Source organism: Bos grunniens, chromosome 18, assembly GCF_055505025.1.
Source record: "Bos grunniens cultivar Pamir isolate PY7600 chromosome 18, Bosgru_T2T1.0, whole genome shotgun sequence".
Classification (NCBI taxonomy): domain Eukaryota; kingdom Metazoa; phylum Chordata; class Mammalia; order Artiodactyla; family Bovidae; genus Bos; species Bos grunniens.
Window position 1 is genome coordinate 60,841,050 of NC_141182.1, and position 25,314 is coordinate 60,866,363.

General features: G+C 42.1%; 2 protein-coding genes across 2 annotated transcripts in view; both read right to left on the reverse strand.

Moving 5' to 3' along the window:
* The window catches only part of LOC147354518 (KRAB domain-containing protein 5-like), a 61,366-nt gene extending 48,164 nt beyond the window's left edge, over nucleotides 1–13,202 (reverse strand). The window contains exon 1 of the transcript XR_015146479.1: nucleotides 13,154–13,202. The gene's annotated coding sequence lies outside the window, so the exon portion shown is untranslated. The remainder of the gene's footprint in view (nucleotides 1–13,153) is intronic.
* Nucleotides 1,116–13,289, reverse strand: LOC147354523 (uncharacterized). Its single transcript, XM_086354219.1, has 5 exons — nucleotides 13,154–13,289; nucleotides 12,470–12,553; nucleotides 9,692–9,818; nucleotides 9,106–9,198; nucleotides 1,116–4,305 (listed from the first exon to the last, which is right to left on the reverse strand). Exons 2-5 carry the CDS (start codon nucleotides 12,482–12,484, stop codon nucleotides 1,730–1,732), a joined length of 2,811 nt encoding a protein of 936 aa, XP_086210345.1. The 5' UTR covers nucleotides 12,485–12,553; nucleotides 13,154–13,289; the 3' UTR covers nucleotides 1,116–1,729.
* Between the last annotated feature and the right edge of the window lie 12,025 nt (nucleotides 13,290–25,314).

The window sequence follows — 25,314 nt, forward strand, 5'->3', positions numbered from 1 at the left end:
GGGAGGGCATCAGTGAGGTCAGTTCCTGACACTGGTCATGTGATCCTGATGGGAAACCAGATGGAAACCACTTGCCTAAAGATTCTTTCTGAACCATTTCAATGAATACAAATCCCTGGTGGTCAGGTCCCCACTCCAAGAAGTTATCAATCTGCAGGTCTACAGTGCGGCCGTTAATGGAGTCATCAGCAAATCCCATCTTCTTCTGTTTCTTCTTCCAAACCAATGTTCAGGAGTCCTGAGCTCAAAGCCTCACACTCACCACACCTAAGACCTCTCTGTAGGGGAGGATTTCGGGCAGGAATTTCTGAGGCAGGTCAAAGCCAGAATTAGGCAGAGAAAACACCAGTTCTTGCAGTTTAGCCTGTAGAAGTTACGCTGGGTGAGGTGCTCTGGGCTCCCTAGGGTGAGTGTGAATTAATCCATTCAAGCCAAAACAACAAATCCGGTGAGCAGTGTGAGGGTATCATTGAAGGGGGACTTGTAAAGTAGACCCTGGTGTTCAGCAAGACTGTTGATCTCAAGGAAGGTGGTCATATAGAGAGCAGGTGCTCACAGGACTGGCTTTTATGAGTTCAAGAAACCACAAGCTGCCTACTGCCCAGAGAGATGCTGAAGCAGCAACAGCATGGACCAGTTTAGGGAAATTGTCAACAATACTCATTTTTTGATATAAGGATATGAGATTTGTGACTTTTACAGCTTACCACACAAAGCCTAGGAAGCACTTAGGAAGCATGGTATACACTAATTCCACGCCTCTTCCAGGAAGACTTTCTAATACGTTTCTGGGTTATCACATAAGTTGTCTTCATTTCCACATTGTCAAGTAATAATCATGACTTGTGTGTTGATATTATAAAGATACATCAATATTGCAGTGAACTCTCGTTGTGTTTTTCTTACAAATCAACGATATTACTATTGAAAGTTTGTAACCAACATCTATCTTACTATAATACATGGAAAGATTAAATGATCACTTACATCATGGCAACTTCCAGATATTTCACATCAATGCCAAACACCTCCATTTAGATAGTCATTGTCCATTTTACATTATGGTATCCTTCATCTTCTAATGGAGGATAGATAGAAACGGTTGCAACACAATATAAAAAGGCTAATCTTTAATAAACCATAAAAAAAAACTACATTTCCAAACACAGTAGAAAGCTTAGTATGGATTGAGTGTTCAATTACATTCATGTCAAAGAATCTCAAATCACATCATTCTAAACAAGCATACAGATAGCAATCCACTCGAGTACTATTGCCTGGAAAATCCCATAGACACAGGAGCCTGGTAGGCTACGGTCTATGGGGTTGCAAAGTTGGACACGACTGTGCGACTTTACTTTTGCTTTCATACATACAGTGTTAAGAATTGTAACTTTCTAACCATCAACCTTCATCTCACGATTCATGCTAATATGTCCATTTTCTATGTGTTTTAACTATGGAGTACTCCCTACAGTCATTGTACTTCAGAGAAACTTCTGAAAACAAGATTGGTGAAATGCCTTCTATTATGCAATCTCTGATATTTATTTCCATTTAATTTTTTTTTCTTTTTTCATATGTACACCTATGGCTGATTCATCCATTTAACTTTTGATTAAATACTTTTCTACATATTGTTTACATCATTTCCATTGGTTTTTTGTATAAACTCTTGTGTTTTCTGATGCATGTTTAGGGCAAACCTCTTCCATCACTTGTTCCATTATTAGAGTTTCTCTCCAGTGTGTGTTCTCTGATGTTTACTGAGATGAGCACTCTGACTAAAGGCTTTGCCACATTCGGTACATTCATAAGGTCTCTCTCCAGTATGCATTCGCCGATGCAGAGTAAGAGCTGACTTGTAACCAAAGGCTTTGCCACATTCAGTACATTTATATGGTCTCTCTCCAGTATGCACGCGCCGATGTTCAGTAAGGTTATAACGCGTAATAAAGGTCTTGCCACATTCTGTACATTTATAACGTCTATCCCCGGTATGAATTCGGTGATGTTGAGTAAGGGCCGAACTCCTAATAAAGGCTTTGCCACATTCTTTACATTTGTATGGTTTCTCCCCAGTATGGATTCGATGATGTCGAGTAAGAACTGAGCAATGATGAAAGGCTTTGTTACACTCTTTACATATATAAGGCTTCTCTCCAGTATGGATTCGCTTATGATAGGTTAGATCTGAGTAACAGATAAAGGCTTTGCTACATTCTGTACATTTATAAGGTTTCTCTCCAGTATGAATTCGCTGATGTTGAATAAGATTTGAGTTGTAGGTAAAGGCTTTGCCACATACTGTACATTTATAAGGTTGCTCTCCAGCGTGAATTCGCTGATGTCGGGTAAGAAATGAGGAGCGACGAAAGGCTTTGTTACATTCTTTACATATATAAGGTTTCTCTCCAGTATGAATTCGCTGATGTTCAATAAGGTCTGAGCTGCAAATAAAGGCTTTGCTACATTCTGTACATTTATAAGGTTTTTCTCCAGCATGAATTCGCTGATGTTGAATAAGGCTTGAGTTGTAAGTAAAGGCTTTGCTACATTCTGTACATTTATAAGGTTTCTCTCCAGTATGAATTCGCTGATGTTTAGTAAGAAGTGACTTGTAAGTAAAGGCTTTGCCACATACTGTACATTTATAAGGTTTCTCTCCAGTGTGAATTCGCTGATGTTGAGTAAGAAATGAGGAACGACGAAAGGCTTTGTTACATTCTTTACATATATAAGGTTTCTCTCCAGTATGAATTCTCTGATGTTCAATACGGTCTGAATTATAAGTAAAGGCTTTGCTACATTCTGTACATTTATAAGGTTTCTCTCCTGTATGAATTCGCTGATGTTGAATAAGAAGTGAGTTGTAAGTAAAGGCTTTGCTACATTCTGTACATTTATAAGGTTTCTCTCCAGTATGAATTCGCTGATGTTCAGTAAGGTCTGAGTTGTAAGTAAAGGCTTTGCTACATTCTGTACATTTATAAGGTTTCTCTAGAGTATGAATTCGCTGATGTTCAATAAGGTCTGAGTTGTAAGTAAAGGCTTTGCCACATACTATACATTTATAAGGTTTCTCTCCAGTGTGAATTCGCTGATGTTCAATAAGAAATGAGGAACGATGAAAGGCTTTGTTACATTCTTTACATATATAAGGTTTCTCTCCAGCATGAATTCGCTGATGTTGAGTAAGAAGTGAGTGACAGTTAAATGCTCTGCAACATTCTCTACATTTGAAAGGTTTCCTTCCTGTATGAATTCTCCTATGTCTACTTAGATTGGATGACTTACTAAACACTTTCTCACATATCTTACACTTGTTTTCTTCCTGTGGATTCTGAACAGTGTCCTGTTGAGTAAGTTCTGAACAGTGATTAAAAACCTTACCATATTCACTACAAGTCCTCTCTCCAGTACAAGTACTCTTATCTAGAGAAAAGCCTGACATTTGATCAAAGGTATTTCTACATTTATTACTTTTAGAATCCTTGTTTAAAGATTCAGGTCCCTGATGTTTCTTAAGCTTTGAGTCTCCTTCAACTGTGTACCTAGTTTCATTGCCTGAATATCTTCTCAGTCCGCCATAAATACTCTTGGAATTATTGGAGCTGGGGCTCTTACTTAAGGTCTGACTCCTTTTATTATACATGGAAAGTTGTTGTGTATTAACCATATCACAATATGTATTGAACAATGATGGTTGGATTGCATCTCTTCCATCATCATCAACAGTATATATCTTGGAATGGATAGAAGATATCTGTTGGGGGAAGAATAATGACCCCCTGCTCATGGATCCCTCAAATTGCTTAGATTGTGAGTTTTCACACTCATTGTTAAATTGTAGGTGTTCAGACATGCTTGAATGTATGTTTAGTCGAAGCCTACGTTCACAACTGTCTGAATGAGTATTTGCAGTAGAGACTAGATTACCTTCCAGATTTTCCACGTTTTCTTTTAGAAAACACGTATGTTTCATAAAAGGATGGAAATCTTTTCTTAAACACTTACACTTCTCGGCAGATATTGAAGATTGAAGTTGCTGTTTTTCCCAATTTGACTCATGTTGCTCATTTCTTTTTGCAGTACTCTTAGGATAACGTGTAAGTGTCTCCATTTCTTTATGTCCATATAAACATCCTCTCTGTCTTTCATATACCCTGGTATATTCCCAATCTTTCATTAAATTTAAGTTTCTGAGGTGAAATGTTTGATACATTCCTAGGTTTGCTTTTGGGAATACATCTTCTAACGGTGGATTCTTTGGCATCAAATCCTGGGTGTCTTGTGGAGACACAGCTGAAAGATACCAAATAACAAGTAATTTTACCTGCTATTCTCAGTGAATATCTTTAAAGATTTAAAGAAAATTGATGAGCATAGCTAGTTTAAAAATAAAATAGGGATGGAAGGATCAAGATGTCAGAGGCTTAGGCAGATGTGGAGCTCATCTCTCTCTCCACAAGTGAATGAGAAATGGAATAATTCTCACACAGCCCAGCTGAACACTAGCAGAGGCCCTTGGAAATCTGAAAGGTCAAGAAAGATTCCTGCTCTGCAGGGTAGGACAAAAGAAAGAAGGAAAAAGAAGAGGAGAGGAAGTGGGTTGGGGCCTGCAACCCTGCAGGCAGATGAAAATGAGGAGAGGTCCCCATATCAGAGGAAGCCCCTCGCTAGGGGAGCTCAGTTTGGACAGAAAGAGAGTCTCATTCTTTGTGGGAAGAGAACATGGCAAACAGTGTGTGGCAGCAGGACATAGTGAGACCTGCACACAGGGTACTGACCCCAGCCCTGCCCACCCAGCCTTAGAGGCATGTCCAGCAATACAGACAAGGGCTGGGTGCCGAAATGTGGGGTTTGGAGAGCAGACCCAGGCAGAGGACTGCGGTTCGCTGTGAGGAGACATCCTGAGGGGACGGGAGTGAGGGAGGAGGTCTATAAAGGGATGCTTGTGGAGGAAGCATGAACCACCACAGAGAGAGTGTCATTGTTGAGTGATGCCCAGGGAATGAGCCCGCTGCATCCCTTGTCCCTTGTGCCCGCCCCTGCTAGCCAAGGACTAGGAAGAACTCTACCCAGCCTGGGGTCTTTTGAGCCCCAGCCATGGCCTACCCCATCGACCTCTTCCTCAATCAGCAGAATCCTGAGCTCTGGGGCAGCCTCAGGAGAAGACACCTGTGAGTTGGCCACATGCACAGATGGAGCAGAAAGCACAGGTGAACCCCAGCAATAAAGAGGAAAAGCTGAAAACTCTCCTTGCAGCAACACCAGCCACGGTCTTACACCCATGACCAGCTTTGTAACCTCAGCCCCAACAAAGCATCTGAAACAACAACCAAGGGCTCTCTCATTCATGGCAGGTGTAGCTTTAGTAGCTGTAGACTTTGTGGGCTCCTACACAAGGGGGCTGGGCCAGGACAGAGCCTGAGCTGCTCCGTAGCACCACAGTGGGTCCAGTTCCACGCTGAATGCAATCCCAGGACCTGACTTCATCGAATCCATTCTAGTGACCTTGTGAAAACAACATCTGAGAGACACCAGGGCCATGTGCCATCATGCCCATGGTCAAGGTGGGGTCAAGAGCAGTTCCAACACTACATAAGGAGAGCCTGCAGAACGCATGAGAAGGGGCACGACAGCAAACCCTGAGGTGAACATTCCTAGAGGAGTAATACTTAGTGTCTTCTCTCCCAGTGGGTATGCTCCAATGCCAACTGCCTCGCACCACAGATCAGAATCACAGTGAAGACTCAGATCTGGGGGCTGTATTCTACCACACAGGGAGCAGGCACCACCAGAGACAAGGCAGTAACAACCACAGAACAAGGGGGAAACAGCCCTGAATATCCAGGGCAGGCTCTGGTCACAGTTAACAGCAATCAGAGCACAGATCAAGAGAGGATAAGGGCACAAACCTCTGGACCAACCTCACCCACCAAGGTGCAGATACCAGAAGGAAGATTAACTAGGTGGCTGCACCCTTCAAAACAAAGACCACAAACAGAATGCAGGACAATATGATATGGCAAAGAAATATGTTGCAGGGCAAGAAACAACATAAAACCTTCCAAGGACCACTGAGTTAAGAGGTGATACGCAATCTAATGATTACTTCTTGCTTTTAGTCATCTTAAGTGGAGACACCAAACACTTTCACAAATCCTAGGTGCCTAGTAATTCTAAAATCCACTTCTTGCCACACATGTTTCTGAGAATGTGTTATTAGATGTTTCAATCTAAGAATCACAAATGAGAGTGACAGAGAAGTAGTCAGAAACTGAGGACAAATAAGACAGTGTCTGAGGAAGCTGAATACAAATAAGATAAACTTAATGAAGTACTAGTTTTATTTATTTATTTTTTTTATCCACCACAGGTATACCTGTGTTCCCCATCCTGAACCCTGCTCCCTCCCCATACCCTCCCTCTGGGTCGTCCCAGTGCACCAGCCCCAAGCATCCAGTATCGTGCATCGAACCTGAACTGGGAGAGAGACTTTAAAACTATGATTGAAAGAGGGAACTCTACTCATTGCTCTGTGGAGACCCAAATGGGAAGGAAATCAATAGGACGGTAAAGACTAGAGATCTCTTTAAGAAAATTAGAGGTACCAGGAATATTTCATGCAAAGATGGGAACAATAAAGGAGAGAAACAGGATGGACCTAAAAGAAGAAGATATTAAGAGAAGTTGGCAAGAATATATGGAAGAACTATACAAAAAAGATCTTAATGACCGAGATAACCACGATGGTGTGGTCACTCACCTAGTAACAGACATCCTGGCATCCAAAGTAAAGTCGGCCTTAGAAGGCATGACTACCAACAAAGCTACTGCAGGTGATGGAACTCCAGCTGACCTATTTCAAGTCCTAAAAGATGATAATGCTAAAGTTCTGCACTCGATAAGCCAGCAAATTTGGAAAACTCAGCAGTGGCCTCAGGACGGGAAAAGGTCAGTGTTCATTCCAATCACAAAGAAAAGCAATGCAAAGAACGCTCAAACTACTACACAATTTCCCTCATTTCAAACAATAGCAAAGGCTCCAAATTCTCCAAGCGAGGCTTTAACAGCATGTGAACCGAGAGCTTCCAGATGTTCAAGCTGGATTTAGAAATGGCAGAGGAATCAGAGATCAAATTGCCAACATCCCTGGGATCATATAAAAAGTGAGAGAGTTCTGCAGAAACGACGACATCTGCTTTATTAACTATACCACAGCCTTTGATTGTGTGGACAACAAGAAACTGTGGAAAATTCTTAAAGAGATGGGAACACCAGACTACCTTACCTGCCTCCTGAGAAACCTGTATGCATGTCAAGAAGCAACAGTGAGAACTGGACATGTGACGATGGACTGATTCCAAATTGGGAAAGGAGTTCATCAAGGCTGTATACTGTCACCCTGCTTATTTAACTTATATGCACAGTACATAATGTGACATACTGGGAAAGATGAAGCACAAATTGGAATCATGATTTCAGGGAGAAATATCCATAATCTCAGATATAAAGATGACACCACCCTTAGAGCAGAAAGTGAAGAGGAACTGAGGAGTCTCTTGATGAAACTGAAAGAAGAGCCTGAAAAAGCTGGCTTCAAACTCAACCTTCAAAAAACAAAGATCATGGCACAGGTCAGATCATTTCATGGCAAACAGTGGGAGAAACAGTGGAAACAGTGAGAAACTGTATTTTCTGGGGGTTCCAAAAGCACTGCAGATGGTGACTACTGCCATGTAAGTAAAAGACGCTTGCTCCTTGGAAGAAAAGCTATGACCAACCTAGGCAGCATATTAAAAACCACAAACATTACTTTGCTGACAAAGGTCCATCTAGTCAAAGCTATGGTTTTTCCAGTAGTCATGTATGGATGTGAGAGTTGGACCATGAAGAAAGTGGAGTGCTGAAGAATTGATGCTTTTTAACTGTGGTATTGGAGAAGACTCTTGAGAGTCCCTTGGACTGCAAGAAGATCACACCACTCCATCCTAATGGAAATCAGTCGTCAATATTCGTTGGAAGGACATGGTGAAGCTGAAGTTCTGATACTTTGGCCACCTGATGTGAAGAACTGACCCACTGAAAAAGACCTTGATGCTGGGAAAGATTGAAGATGAGAGGAAAAGGGGACGACAGAGGGTGAGATGGGAGATGGTTGCATGGCATCACTGACTCGATGGATATGAGTTTCAGCAGGCTCTGGGAGTTAGTGATGGACAGGGAAGCCTGGCCTGCTGCAGACCATGGATCGCAGACTCAGATTCGCTGGAGCAACGGAACTGAACGGACCGATATGTATAAATAATTGTCTTTGCTGTATAGGAGAACAAAATTGGAAAACAGCTATATTCCAATTAGAACTTTTAATAAAGATTTCTTCATATAATCTAAAAATTGTCATAGTTTGAATCAACCATTAATAATGTAGTGGAAAATGTGCTAAGATTTTATGTCAATGTATTTTAAAATTCTATGAGGTAATAAAACACAATAAAGTATTTTAGCATGTTAGAATTGGGGCAAATACACTAAAGATATTTCATATGAGATCATGTAAGGTAATGAGAAACCTTCAAGTCAATCTGAGATGTGCACTGGTTCATTTTCACCAGGTTTTGCTTTCTGCAGTGAAAAATTACTTGAATTTGAAATTTATTTAGAAGGTCCTATGTGTCGCTCCTAGTGGATAGGAAATTATAAATCAGAGAATAAAATCCTGTCCCTAGTATTCCTGGAAATTCGGCAGTTTGTCTACCACTTGACTCACACATTTCTGTCTAGAGGTAGAAGGAAACTTTAACAGGACTGTCATACAGTTACTCAGAAACGGGCAGAGTTTTCCTAGGTCCCCCAAGAAATCGAAGAGCAACGAATGAATGTAATTTGTCAAAAGCCAAGAAGAGACTTTTAGGTCACACTATGATGGAGAAAAGTAATCACTGGAGATAAATTCATGAATGATTAAAGAGAGAGAATGAGGCAGGTTATACATTTCTATTACAGTAGCAGAACAAACCCAGGTTTTCAAAAACCATTTCCATTGAAGCAAATCTCCCAACACCACCTGAGTCATCATCTCCAACCATTCATACCTACCTGGGTAAATGGCTGTTGTCTTCATTCTCCTTATATTCCTGGGATCCTTCAATAGCTCCAGAAAGGTGACCAGGTCCACCTTAGACACAAGCCCTGGTGATCAGAGAAAGGAATATTTGTGTTGTTAGAGATTCATCAGTATCGAATCCAATATGTATTGAGGTGAGACGAGAATGCATTTTCTTCTAGACAACGATTTCCTGAAATACTTTATTCAAAGCCGCTATACAACTAACACACACCTCACAATCTGGTCCTGAGATTCTGGTCAAGTAGTGCTAAGGCAAAGGTAAGTAGAGTCAATGTGAGATTAAGAGAGGGTGCAACTATTTAATACCACAGAACTTACACAATTACCAGTAACCTGGAATGAAGGACGCAGAGTACATCAAGGAAGAAAAACCTCACCAGCACAACGATTCATCATGAAGCCTTTCTTTCTAAACTCAGAAATGACCCATTATCCCCTAGAGAGCACAGATCTGAAAATACTGTGGGAAGCAGAAAATTTCAGAAGACATTCTAGAAATGACGGAACAAAAACGCAGTGGGTAGATAAGGGATTCTGGAAGGCAGATATCCTCACCCAAGGAGGCCAGGTTCCTGTAGTTCTCTACCATCACGTCCCTGTACAATTTCCGCTGACCGAGGTCCAGGCATTCCCACTCCTCTTGAGTGAAGTCTATGGCCACATCCTGAAACGTCAGCCGTTCCTGAAATACAAAGTACAGATGCCAATAGCCTGTGGAAGTCTTCCTAATGTGATCCAAATACCATTCAGTTAGATAAAATCTGAGTAATAGGCAAATTTGGCCTTGGAATACGGAATGAAGTAGGGAAAACAATAATAAGAGTTTTGCCAAGAAAATGCACTGGTCATAACAAACACCATCTTCCAAGGACACAAGAGAAGACTCTACACATGGACATCACAAGATGGTCAACATCGAAATCAGATTGATTATATTCTTTGCAGCCAAAGTTGGAGAAGCTGTATACAGTCAACAAAAAAAACACCAGGAGCTGACTGTGCCTCAGACCATGAAGTCCTTATTGCCAAATTCAGACTTAAATTGAAGAAAGTAGGGGAAATCACTAGACCATTCAGGTATGACCTAAATCAAATCCCTTATGATTATACAGTGGAAGTGAGAAATAGATTTAAGGGCCTAGATCTGATAGATAAGAGTGCCTGATGAACTATGGAATGAGGTTCGAGACATTGTACAGGAGACAGGGATCAAGACCATCCCCATGGAAAAGAAATGCAAAAAAGCAAAATGGTTATATGGGGAGGCCTTACAAATAGCTGTGAAAAGAAGAGAAGCGAAAACCGAAGGAGAAAAGAAAAGATATAAGAATCTGAATGCAGAGATCCAAAGAATAGCAAGAAGAGATAAGAAAGCCTTCCTCAGCAATCAATACAAAGAAATAGAGGAAAACAACAGAATGGCAAAGACTAGAGATCTCTTCAAGACAATTAGAGATATCAAGGGAACATTTCATGCAAAGATGGGCTCGATAAAGGACAGAAATGGTAAGGACCTAACAGAAGCAAAAGATATTAAGAAGAGGTGGCAAGAATACACAGAAGAACTGTACAGAAAAGATGTTCACGACCCAGATAATCATGATGGTGTGATCACTGACCTGGAGCCAGACATCCTGGAATGTGAAGTCAAGTGGGCCTTAGAAAGCATCACTATGAACAAAGCTACTGGAGGTGATGGAATTCCAGCTTTTGCAAATCCTGAAAGATGATGCTGTGAAAGTGCTGCACTCAATATGCCAGCACATTTGGAAAACTCAGCAGTGGCTACAGGACTGGAAAAGGTCAGTTTTCATTCCAATCCCAAAGAAAGGCAATGCCAAAGAATGCTCAAACTACTGCACAATTGCACTCATGTCACATGCTAGTAAGTAATGCTCAAAATTCTCCAAGCCAGGCTTTAGCAATACGTGACCCGTGAACTTCATGATGTTCAAGCTGGTTTTAGAAAAGGCAGAGGAACCAGAGATCAAATTGCTAACATCCGCTGGATCACGGAAAAAGCAAGAGAGTTCCAGAAAAACATCTATTTCTGCTTTATTGACTATGCCAAAGCCTTTGACTGTGTGGATCACAATAGATTGTGGAAAATTCTGAAAGAGATGGGACTACCAGACCACCTGACCTGCCTCTTGAGAAATCTGTATGCAGGTCAGGAAGCAACAGTTAGAACTGGACATGGAACAACAGACTGGTTCCAAATAGGAAAAGGAGTTCGTCAAGGCTGTATATTGTCACCCTGCTTATTTAACTTATATGCAGAGTACATCTTGAGAAATGCTGGACTGGAAGAAACACAAGCTGGAATCAAGACTGCCGGGAGAAATATCAATAACCTCAGATATGCAGATGACACCATACTTATGGCAGAAGTTGAAGAGGAACTCAAAAGCCTCTTGATGAAAGTGAAAGTGGAGAGTGAAAAAGTTGGCTTAAAGATCAACATTCAGAAAACGAAGATCATGGCATCTGGTCCCACCACTTCATGGGAAATAGATGGGGAAACAGTGGAAACAGTGTCAGACTTTATTTTTTTGGGCTCCAAAATCACTGCAGATGGTGAATGTAGCCATGAAATTAAAAGACGCTTACTCCTTGGAAGGAAACTTATGACCAACATAGATAGCATATTCAAAAACAGAGACATTACTTTGCCAACAAAGGTCCATCTAGTCAAGCCTTGGTTTTTCCTGTAGTCATGTATGAATGTGAGAGTTGGATGGTGAAGAAGGCTGAACGCTGAAGAATTGATCCTTTTGAACTGTGATATTGGAGAAGACTCTTGAGAGTCCCTTGGATTGCAAGAGGATCCAACCAGTCCATTCTGAAGGAGATCAGCCCTGGGATTTCTTTGGAAAGAATGATGCTAAAGCTGAAACTCCAGTACTTTGGCCACCTCATGCCAAGAGTTGACTCACTGGAAAAGTCTCTGATGCTGGGAGGGATTGGGGGCAGGAGGAGAAGGGGACGACAGAAGATGAGATGGCTGGATGGCATCACTGACTCGATGGATGTGAGTCTGAGTGAACTCCGGGAGTTGGTGATGGACAGGGAGGCCTGGGGTGCTGTGATTCACGGGGTTGAAAAGATCGGACACGACTGAGCGACTGAACTGCACTAAACTGAGATTCTTTGGCTGGCAATACTCTGTTTTCTGTCATTCTGATGTGCCAGGAGAGGAATGGGTCCCTTGGGGTCATGATTGTGAGTAAGTGTAAACAATCCGGTTCAGAAGTTAAGAAGCTTATCAAGTCCAAAGAAACAGCATTTCAGGAAAGAGACAGAACAAACAAACAAAAGGACTATGCCTCTTACCTCGGAATGAGTCATTTCTGACTTGTTGCTTTCCTCTTCCTCTGGGCTTCCTTCTCACGTAAGATCAATCTTGGGAAGTGACCCCTGAATGTTGAAAATAGACTGTTCAATACTTAGAAAAACACACCGAGCTCCCTGTCACACAGCTCCACACAGAGGGAGGATCTCAACAGGTACAAAATACAATCCTCTACGGCCACTGACACAGAGGGATTCTGGAACACAGAATCAAACGTGGTGTTTTTCGTTTTATTCTTTTCTTCAGAACTCGCGGCCCTTCCTGTGAAAACCACACGTTCTAGGCTGACCCTCCCCTTCAAATCTTAGGCGAGACCCTGACCAAACTCCATACAGAATAGAGCCTCCTTCACCTCTTCGTGGATCAGGGACTTAGGGGTTGGGCAATACAGGACTTTAATCAGCGGTCTCTACAAGTTAGAAGGCAGAACTGCCAGAGAAGGACGTGGACTCTAGAACGATATTAACAGGAAGCGGACGTGGACCCCAGGGACCCGGCAGCTAAGACAAAGGACTTCAGAACTTCTCACGGCGATGCGAGGACACACACTGGGGACGGGAAAATGGGGACGGTGGTTTGAACGTTCACAGAGACCCCCGAAAGCCACGTGTGAAGGACAACAGGCAGTGGGACAAGGAATCGGGTTTTAAACAAACAAAACTTACCAGAACACTCTGTCGCTCATTTAAACTCAATTCCGGGTCTGCAGGATACTGCGCACGTGCGGAAGGAAGATCCGGTACAGAGGATGGTGAGTGCGCTACGAGGCGGCCAAAGATAGGCGAGGAAAGGGGAGAGGGTGGGACGAGGCCGGAAGCGCAGGTACTTATGGGCGGGGCCAGTGGGGACGGAGCCTTGCCTCCCCTCACCCCCGCCCCTGTCGGTTTTGGGTCTGTTGGTCCTTCTGTCCAGCTGTGCTTCCTTTCTCTGCCTTTTGATGCCTTTAAATCTCTTTGATTTCCTCTGGAGCAGAGCTGCTTCCTGCCTGTTCTAAGTTAGTGTTTCAAAGAACTTAAGGCAAAAGAGAAGAATTTTGAGAGCTGCCTCTATGGAAAGCCGAGACGTTTTCAGCAAGTTGAAAAACGGGGAAAATTCAAAAGCCCTTTGTGGGAGTGTGTGAAAATGGGTGTGTCCTCGGTGATGAAAAGCAGAATGTAACCGCTCAGATAATTCGTTGAGAGGAAGCCTCAGTAATTGTAACCAGAAACCTGCTTCCATCAGGGAAGCTGGCTTTTCTCTTAAGAAGTGATTCCAGAAAGAAAGAGGGAGATAGGAATCCACATTGTCGTTTATAACGTAACCACAGAAATGACATAGCGTTGCTCCTGTCAGAATCTGTTGATATACAGATTGCTTCTGTTAATTGTTGCTGCTGCTGCTGCTGCTGAAGCCACCAATTGCCTTTCTTCTTCCAGGACTGAACAAGTTTCCAAGAAGCAGGACTTCTTGTGCTAAAACTGGGCACAAAACTAGGCAAATGGGACGCGTGGATCACATCAACTGCTCTGCACTGAGCTTCCCAAACACCCTCCCCTACTGTTGGCTTTCTTTCCTAACCTCCTCCTCTTCACCAAGTCCTTGAAAGGATAATCTGGAGAAGCGCTAACGCAAGACAGAAAAAATAGTAAGAGGCCCACAGACCATTGTATCCCAGGAGAGTACACCCTTCTCTTTAAATGTGAGATTAGCAACTTCCCTGGTAGTCCAGTGGTTCAGATGCTGTGCTTCCACTGCAGGTTATTACTGGGTTCAATCCCTGCTCGGGGTGTTAAGATCTCAGAGTTGAAGGTTAGTCATTTCTTACACAGAAAGAGCATTAATCGTTACAATATAAAGGAAAATGTATGTCAAGGTAATAAATTACTTATTAAAGAAAATGTTTTTTGGAGCATCCCCAGCAGCCCAGTGGATAAGACCCCACCTTCCAATGCAGCATTGCGGTTCCTTCCCTAGACAGGGAGCTAAGATCCCACATGTTTTGGGGTGTGAACAAAAAAGAAAATATGTTTCTTAAGTATCTGTGAGTGGGGACAAATTCTAAGTAGAGGATATTGATACTGATTGTCATGATAAATGTATCAGTAGGTCAAATCTCACGGTTCCCTGCTGGAACCTCTGGTTCTGAATATGACTTTGGTCACTAAGAACTAGGAGAATATTCTCTAGGGAGTTGGCACTAAGGTGTACCTGCTATTGCAGACTACAGTGGAAATTATGCGGGAATTTCTATCAGACATTGAATCCTAACTATAAACAGGGGGTATTTGCCTCAAGATACTTTTTGAGAATTTCTATGACATTTCAGACAATGAGGTATGAACATTTCACCTTTGTAAAATGACAGATGGAGAAGTTCTTGAAAATCCCTCTCAGGTGCTTTGGCTCCATTTCTCTACTCATAATCTAAATGGAGACACAGTTCAGTGGTCTCAAGAATAGGAAGTAACTCGTTTTTGGTAGAAACACCTCATGGATACAAACTATACAAGCAGACACATGAAATTCCCTTCCTTTGTCAGACCTCAGTGTTTACTACAGGTTCCTTGTGAGTCCCTGTCTGTCTCCAGGGACCAAAGGGACTAGAACCTTCCTCAAGCATTTCAGGAGTCCCTTTGGAGATGATCGGTACAAACCTTTAATTGTTCTTTTATCATTAGCAACTGAGCCATAAAGATTTCCACAAATAATCTCAGTTCTCTAAGCCTGTCTCACATCGCAGATACAGGTGAAGAGATAATTGCAGTTCTGAGGGGTCATGAGGTCACAGAATCACAAACCCATATCTAGGGGTCTGGCTGTGTCCCTCCCCATCACAGGAGCAGCTTGATGTGACCTGCACTCTGACCCAATATCTGGGCTATGTGAGGATATCAAGTGAGTATTTTCTGTTTCAGCTTGTGGGCAAGAATCTGCAAGAAACAGGTGCTTCCAGGAGTCTGGGTTGGTGACCATTCAGGAAAACAAAGTGTTCTGACTCAAAGTAATGCAGTGCCAAAGCAACACTGGAAGGAGGAAAAATTCAAAAAATGTAATGGAGCTATGAAAGAGAGATTAGGTGCGACCAGATGTCAGTTCGCAATGCCTCCTAACATATCTTACTGTAATTCTTTTTGAAAAATATGTATTTATTTGGCTATACTGTATCTTTGGAAAAGGCAATGGCAGCTAAGTCCAGTACTCTTGCCTGGAATAACCCATGGACGGAGGAGCCTGTTATGTTGCAGTGCGTGCGGTAGTTAAGAGTGGGACATGACTGAGCGACTTCACTTTCAATTTTCACTTTCAAGAATTGGAGAAGGAAATGGCAATCCACTCCAGTGTTCTTGCCTGGAGAATCCCCGGGATGGGGGAGCCTGGTGGGCTGCAGTCTATGTGGTCACACAGAGTCGGACACGACTGAAATGACTTAGCAGCAGCAGCAAGTGGATCTTACTTGTGCTATATGGGATTTAGTTCCCTGATCAGGGATCAAACCTAGGCACCTCCCCCAAGTCCTGACCCCCCACCCCCCACCCCCACCCTCGCCGAAGCTAGCATTGAGAGCCAGGTGTCTTAGTCACTGGACAACCAAGGAAATCACAGTATAACTTTTGTGACAGTGATTGTTATTTTAGAATCCAAGCGGTATGAAACCTAAAGTTTAGTATAACTAATGACTGGAATTGCAGAGATATATGGGAAATCATGGAGTACATTACAGAAATCATACATTTTGGGGGTTACTATATGTGTGCCAACAGTACCTCCATGAGTAAAAAATCTATTAGAATGATATTTATTAGAAACAGTGTATACAGTTGACAATTGTGTGCTTAGTCCAATCGTCGTGTCTGACTCTTTGCAACGCCATGGACTGTAGCCAGCCAGGCTCATCTATCCATGGAAGTCTCCAGGCAAGAATAGTGGAGTGGGTAGCCATATCCTTCTCCAGGGGATCTTTCCAATCAAGGTATCGATCCCTGGTTTCCTGCATTCTAGGCAGGTTCTCTACCATCTGAACTACCAGAAAGCAGTAGAAATACCTGCTCTAACTCTGGAATTTATAAAGTGCTTAACAGAGACATTGTTTCCTATTGAAAAATCCATAATTGGGTGATTTGGGTCAGACCATTTTCCAAAAGTAACTTCAGAAATGGGTTTCAGATGGCAGCTATGAGGCATAAAAGCATAGTGTGTCCTATTCTCTGATTTGAAAATATTCTCAAAATTTATAGTTGTATAACTTCATTTTACAAAATCAAAATCACTTTCTTAAAATGTCATTTTCTTTATATGTGATATATTAATGTTTCAGATATCTTGACTTCCGCTCAATACGTTTAATGTCACATTAATTAACAGATCAGTTTATGATTTGGAATTCAGTTCAGTTCAGATGCTCAGTCATGTCTGACTCTTTGCAACCCCATAAATCGCAGCAGGCCAGGCCTCCCTGTCCATCACCAAACCCCCGAGATCACTTAAACTCATGTCCATCGAGTTGGTGATGCCATCGAGCCATCTCATCGTCTGTTGTCCCCTTCTCCTCCTGCCCCCAATCCCTCGCAGCATCAGAGTCTTTTCTAATGAGTCAGCTTTTGGCGTCAGGTGGCCAAAGTATTGGAGTTTCAGGTTCAACATCCTGCACTTAATGTGCCAGCACATTTGTAAAATTCAGCCCTGGCTACAGGACTGGAAAATATCAGTTATGATTCAAATCTCAAAGAAAGGCAATGCCAAAGAATGGTCAAACTGAAGCACAGTTGTTCCACTCATCTCACATGCCAGTAAAGTAGTGCCCGGAATTCTCCAAGCCAGGCTTCAATAGTATGTGAACCAAGAACTTCCAGATGTTCAAGCTGGATTTAGAAAAGGCAAAGAAAGGAAACAAAGATCACATTGCCAAGATCCCTTGGATCATAGAAAAAGAGAGTTCCAGAAAAATCTCCACTACTGCTTCATTGACTATGTTAAAGCATTTGTGTGGATCACAAGAAATTGTGGAAAATTCTTAAAGAGATGGGAAAGCCAGAACACCTTAGCAGTCTCCTGAAAAATTAGGATGCAGGTGAAGAAGCAACAGTTACAGCTGGAAATGGAACAGATTGGTTGCACATTTCAAAAGGAGTACATCAAGGCTGTATGTTCTCATATCGCTTATTTAACTTAAATGCAGAGTATTTAGTATTTAAGCTAAATGAGCGGCTGGATGAGGCACAAACTGGAACCAAGATTTCTGGGAGAAATACCAATAACCTTAGATATGCAGATGACAGCACCCTTAGGGCAGAAAGTGAAGAGGAACTAAAGAATCTCTGGATGAAAGTGAAACAGGAGAGTGAAAAAGCTGGCTTCAATCTCAGCATTCAGTAAATGAAAATCATGAAACCCAGTCCCATCACTTCATGGGATGGACTTCAATAGATGGAGAAACAATGCAAAGAGTGACAGACTGTATTTTCTCAGGCTCCAAAATCACTAGAGATATTGGCTGCAGCCATGAAATTAAAAGGCGCTTGTTTCTTGGAAGAAAAGCCATAACCAACCTGGAGAGCATATTAAAAATCGAAGTCATTACTCTATTAACAAGGGTCTGTATAGTCAGAGCTATGGTGTTTCCAGTAGTCATGTATGGATGTGAGAGTTAGACCATAAAAAAAACTGAGCACTGGAGAATTGATGCTTTTCAACTGTGGTGTTGGAGAAGACTCTCAAGAATCCCTTGGACAGCAAGGAGAGCATAACAGTCAATCGTAAAGGAAATCAATCCTGAATATTCTTTGGAAAGACTGATACTGAAGCTGAAGCTCCAATAGTTTTGGCCACCTGATGCGAAGAACTAACTTCTTGGAAAAAGCCCTGTTGGTGAGAAAGATTGAAGAGAGGAGGTGAAGGGCACGACAGAGGATGAAAATGGTTGGATGGCATCACTGACTCAATGGAATCGAGTTTGAGCAAACACTGGGAATTGGTGATGGACAGGGAAGCCTGGCGTGCTGCAGTCCATGGGGTTGCAGAGAGTTGGTCACAACTGAACTGAACTGAACTAAGTTCTAATTTTCACCTTTTTAATAAAAAGACTTTACATTTTTACAAATCGGTAACTTGTATTAGGCTCATTGCTACTTATGGTTCCATGAAAATACTCATCCTGGCATGAATTTTGATGTATATAAACGTGTGTTATAGACATGACTTTTATTTATTTTTATAATTTCATCTTATGTATGTTTTACTGCCGGGATCCAGCCCTGGTTGCATCCAGGGATTCCCTCGGGAGGACGGCATCGGTGACTGAGAGAAATAAAGAGATAAGGAAAGAATTTTGCAGTTAAGAAAATAGAGGAGAGAAAAGAGGTTGATATGCCTTGGTTTACCCAGAAAGCCAATAAAGCCCCAGCACAAGACTTGCTCTGTTCATGTAGGCCACAGGCGCCCTCTCAAATAGCTGAATGTGCCCCACCTCAGGCACCTTCTCCAGTGGGTCTTAGAAGCCCAGGCAGGAAAGTGAACGTAGAGGGCCCTTGCGCTGCAGGGAGTCAGCCTGAAAAAGGAGAAGGAAAGAGAAAGAACGGCATGGGGAGACACAGCTTCAGTGGGCAAAGCCCACACTTTATTTTTCAAGGTAGTTTTTATAGCTTAAGTTGTGCATAGAGGACAATGGAGGTGGGGTAGAGTCATGCAAGGTCAGCAGTGCTTGACCCTTATCGAAGCCAGGCTTTCTTTCTGCAAACTTATCATGTGCAAAAGCTTTAGGTGATTTACATCATCTTCTGGCCAGGAGGCCTGTTAACATTTTATGACCCTTTCTTCCGAAAACTTATTTTTCTCTAAAGGTGATTATTTTAAAGTCAGGTACCACCCTCTGAAAGCATTAGATAAAGTTGCATGCCTATAGGGCAAAAGTGTGGTGGGTTATAACAAGAAAAGAATTAACCCAAGGGTCCAAAGTTACAAACATTAAAGCTACTACTTACATGTCTATATACCAACTATATTAATCAATACACTCCCAGGGACACAATAGGTAAGGGATATGGAAACTTGCCTTTTCATACTGTTCTGGGATGGAGCCAAAGCAAAAAGAATACCCAGCTGTGGATGTGACTGGTGATAGAAGCAAGGTCCGATGCTGTAAAGAGCAATATTGCATAGGAACCTGGAATGTCAGGTCCATGAATCAAGGCAAACTGGAAGTGGTCAAACAAGAGATGGCAAGAGTGAATGTCGACATTCTAGGAATCAGCAAACTGAAATAGACTGGAATGGGTGAATTTAACTCAGATGACCATTATATCTACTACTGCGGGCAGGAATCCCTCAGAAGAAATGGAGTGGCCATCATGGTCAACAAAAGAGTCTGAAATGCAGTACTTGGATGCAATCTCAAAAACGACAAAATGATCTCTGTTCGTTTCCAAGGCAAACCATTCAATATCACAGTAATCCAAGTCTATGCCCCAACCAGTAACACTAAAGAAGCTGAAGTTGAACGGTTCTATGAAGACCTACAAGACCTTTTAGAACTAACACCCAAAAAAGATGTCCTTTTCATTATACGGGACTGGAATGCAAAAGTAGGAAGTCAAGAAACACCTGGAGTAACAGGCAAATTTGGCCTTGGAATACGGAATGAAGCAGGGCAACGACTAATGTAGTTTTGCCAAGAAAATGCACTGGTCATAACAAACACCTTCTTCCAACAACACAAGAGAAGACTCTGTACATGGACATCACCAGATGGTCAACACTGAAATCATATTGATTATATTCTCTGCAGCCAAAGATGGAGAAGCTCTATACAGTCAGCAAAAATAGGACCAAGAGATGACTGTGCCTCAGACCATGAACTCCTTATTGTCAAATTCAAACTTAAATTTAAGAAAGTAGGGAAAACCACTAGATCGTTCAGGTATGACCTAAATCAAATCCCTTATGATTATACAGTGGAAGTGAGAAATAGATTTAAGGGCCTAGATCTGATAAATAGAGTGCCTGATGAACTATGGAATGAGGTTCGTGACATTGTACAGGAGACAGGGATCAAGACCATTCCCATAGAAAAGAAATGCAAAAAAGCAAAATGGTTATCTGGGGAGGCCTTACAAATAGCTGTGAAAAGAAGAGAAGTGAAAAGCAAAGGAGAAAAGGAAAGATTATAAGCATCTGAATGCAGAGTTCCAAAGAATAGCAAGAAGAGATAAGAAAGCCTTCTTCAGCGATCAATGCAAAAAAAAATAGAGGAAAACAACAGAATCGGATAGACTAGGGATCTCTTCAAAAAAAATGAGAGATACCAAAGGAACATTTCATGCAAAGATGGGCTCGATAAAGGACAGAAATGGTATAGACCTAACAGAAGGAGAAGATATTAAGAAGAGATGGCAAAAATAGACAGAAGAACTGTACAAAAAAGATGTTCACAGCTCAGATAATCACGATGGTGTGATCACTGACCTAGAGCCAGACATCCTGGAATGTGAAGTCAAGTGGGCCTTAGAAAGCATCGCTACAAACAAAGCTAGTGGAGGTGATGGAATTCCAGTTGAGCTATTCCAAATCCTGAAAGATGATACTGTGAAAGTGCTGCACTCAATATGCCAGCAAATTTGGAAAACTCAGCAGTGGCCACAGGACTGGAAAAGGTCAGTTTTCATTCGAATCCCAAAGAAAGGCAATACCAAAGAATGTTCAAATGACTGCACAATTGCACTCATCTCACACGCTAGTAAAGTAATGCTCAAAATTCTCCAAGTCAGGCTTCAGCAATATGTGAACCGTAAACTTCCTGATGTTCAAGCTGGTTTTAGAAAATGCAGAGGAACCAGAGATCAAATTGCCAACATCCGCTGGATCATGGAAAAAGCAAGAGAGTTCCAGAAAAACATCTATTTCTGCTTTATTGACTATGCCAAAGCCTTTGACTGTGTGGATCACAATAAACTGTGGAAAATCCTTGAAAAGATGGGAATACCAGACCACGTGATCTGCCTCTTGAGAAATTTGTATGCAGGTCAGGAAGCAACAGTTAGAACTGGACATGGAACAAGAGAGTGGTTCCAAATAGGAAAAGAAGTTTGTCAAGGCTGTATATTGTCACCCTGTTCATTTAACTTATATGCAGAGTACATCATGAGAAACGCTGGGCAGGAAGAAACACAAGTTGGAATGAAGATTGCCGAGAGAAATAGCAATAACCTCAGATATGCAGATGACACCACCATTATGGCAGAAAGTGAAGAGGAACTCAAAAGCCTCTTGATGAAAGTGAAAGTGGAGAGTGAAAAAGTTGGCTTAAACTCAACATTCAGAAAACGAAGATCATGGCATCTGGTCCCACCACTTCATGGGAAATAGATGGGGAAACAGTGGAAACAGTGTCAGACTTTATTTTTCTGGGCTCCAAAATCGCCACATATGGTGACTGCAGCCATGAAATTAAAAGACGCTTACTCCTTGGAAGGAAAGTTATGACCAAGCTAGATAGCATATTTAAAAGCAGAGACATTACTTTGCCAACAAAGGTCCATCTAGTCAAGACTATGGTTTTTCCTGTGGTCATGTATGGATGTTAGAGTTGGACTGTGAAGAAGGCTGAGACCCGAAGAATTGATGCTTTTGAACTGTGGTGTTGGAGAAGACTCTTGAGAGTCCCTTGGACTGCAAGGAGATCAAACCAGTCCATTCTGAAGGAGATCAACCCTGGGATTTCTTTGGAAGGAATGCTGCTAAAGCTGAAACTAGTACTTTGGCCACCTCATGCGAAGAATTGACTCATTGGAAAAGACTTTGATGCTGGGAGGGATTGGGGGCAGGAGGAGAAGGGGAAAACAGAGGATGAGATGGCTGGATGGCATCACTGACTCGATGGACGTGGGTATGAATGAACTCCAGGAGTTGGTGATGGGCAGGGAGTCCTGGCATACTGCGATTCATGGGTTCCAAAGAGTCGGACACGACTGAGCGACTGATGTGATCTGATCTGATCTGATGGAAACTTGGCAGCAAGCATGAGGTCAACAAAGATATCCTCTACTAGTTCTATTCTAACAATTTTAACTCTCTAAGAAGCTCTGCATTGTTAGAATATCTTAAGCTTCCCTGCTTCTTATGGTTGGGATGCTGTGGGCAATCACATGCTTAGCTGAAGGAATCTGAACAAACCTGTCAGGCAAGCTAGAAAGTCATCAGAGGGGTTTGAATTGAAACATTCCTATTATGCCCAGGAGACTTAATAACTAGACCTCTAAATTGATTTTCTTTAGGGAAAGGTGGTCGGGGATAGCCCCCCGTTAATGTCAGAAGAGTTGGTGAAGGTCGTGAAATAGTAAAACAGACAGATTTTGGTTTTGGGGTAGATGCTCGGACAGGTCCAGGGGGGCCCCTTGAGTTCTGATTCACCTTTGCATGTCAGATCCTCTCTGCATGACCTTTGTCATGGGTGGGAACTCCCGTGCTGGCTCCCAGCATTTTACCAAGATTTTTAAAAACTTTGATTCACTTGGTATGTACAAAGGTGGGAAGATAGTCGCCATTATACTAACTCATTTGTTGAAAAAAAAAAGGTCATCTTTTCACTACTGCTTTGTAATGCAGTATTTATCCTCCTTCACACCATTGTACTGAACTTATCAATTCACATCCACCTATTTCTACTTTATTATCTAACTTTCATTTATTGTAACTAAACGGTATGCTATAATATTGTTTCCTGAATATTTTTACTCTTACCTTATCTTTACCCTGTGTGAACTTAAAAATCATCTTGTGTAGTTTAGAATATAATCATGGTATCTTTACTGATATTACACTCATTTGTTCCTTACCCAGAGATCGAACACTCATCTCCCGCTTGGCAGGTGGAATCTCTACAATTGAACCACCAGGGCATGACTTTTAAATCGTCATTGATATTCCTTTAAGTATTTTCACTGTTACACATTCAAATATCAGACACTTGTTTTACAGGAAGAAATATAAATACTTCTTTTTCAGTGGCATCTAAAGTAAATGAAGAATACTTAAGAGTATCAATTCCAGTTGATATGGTACAGAGTTCTGCCTCATTTTCTTATGCAGGATTCTCTGGCTCAGAAGAAGATTATTAGTTCCCAGAATTTGGCAGAATAGCCCCCGAGGATTTGGCAATAAGAGTGATCTTTTTATTGCAGATTACGGCAGGGATTATGGGGAATTTCTGTCTTGTTTACCATTTTCCCTCCCTTTATTTCGCAGGTGGCAAATGTCGGTCCACAGACTGGATTCTCAAGCACGTGACTCTAGCCAAACTCTTAGTTGTTCATTTGAAAGGAATTCCTGAAACACTGGCAGCTTTCGATGCACATTTGCTTTTTCCGTTCCAAGAATGGGCAGAGATGTGTCCATTGGCACCATCTTCCTCTTGAGTGCCTTTCAGGTGACCATCATTCTCAGTGACTCCAGGTGGGCAGAGCTTAAGAGAAAAGCTCCCAAATATGTGGGCACCTTCAGTATCCTCTGCTGGATCTTCAGCATGATTCTCAGTATTTTGGTTCCATTTTAAATGACTGCCAAGTGGAATGACACAATCAACACAGAGAATACAGATCATGGTTAGTGTTATTTGTGGCGTGCTGCCCCAAGGCCAGAGATGTGAAACCTTGCACCAAGAACACAGAAGCACAGCTCAGAATCAAGGACACTTTCAAAACTGACTAAGCCTCTCTGAAACCTTTTTAAAAGCCCACTGATAGTCATACCAGGCTTCCCGACTCCCAGTGGGGCAAAGATGCCCACTCCAGTAAGCACCCTATAGTGCCCCAACCAATCACCTAACATCAACCATCCAGCAGCAATTTTGCTTTGAGGCTGTAAAAATTGCCTATTAGCCCATGGAAACTGTCGGCATCCCCTGGTCTGTGGAGATGTGGGCCCGTTGCACTCACAGTGCCTGCTTTATCTCTGCCCTTTGTTTTTAATAAACTCACTCCTTTCTGAAATGCCCTGTATCTGGAAATCCTTTTTGAACCCGCACTGACTGCCTCAACACTTATGGCTGATTGACAGTATTGCACAGCAGAAAGGAACACAGCACTGTAACAATGTAGAAGGGTGGGATGGGGAGGGACATGGCAGGGAGGCTCAGAAGGGAGGGGACACGGGTGTACCTATGGCTCACTCTTGTTCATGTTTGACAGGAAACAACAAAATTCTGTAAAGCAAGTATCCTTCAATGGAAAAATTTTAAAAAGATTAAAAAACTCAAAAACTAAAAATACATACATTCCAAAAGAAAAAAAACTTCCATTTTTACAAAAAAATTGTGAAACAATTGCCCGGTGGATACAAATCTGCCAGCAAGTGCAGGGGATATGGGGTTGAACCCTGGCCCAGGAATATTGCACATGCTGCAGGGCAACTTAGCCTGTGCACCACAACTACTGAGCCTGTGTGCTGCAACTACTGACGCCTAGAGCCGCGCTTCACAGAGGAAGCCACCGCCATGAGAAGCCCATGCACCACATCTAGAGGAAGCCTGCACACAGCAACAGGCAAAAATTTACAAAATGTTTAAAATATCAGGGACAAAAGAACTCAATCAAAAATTGGACTAAGACCTCATATCTCCAAAGAAGACATTTAGATGGGCAAGAGGCAAATGAAAGACACTCAGCGTCAGTAATTATTAAGAAAAGGAAAACAAAACTACAATGAGGTATCACCTCATTCTAGTCAGAATAACCATTATCAAAATGCCCACTAAGGATATAATAAAGGCTGAAGAGGCTATGGAGATCAGGGAACCTCCTACATGACGGAAGGGAACGGAAGCTGGTGCAGCCGCTAGGGAGGACAGTGTGGCAGTTCC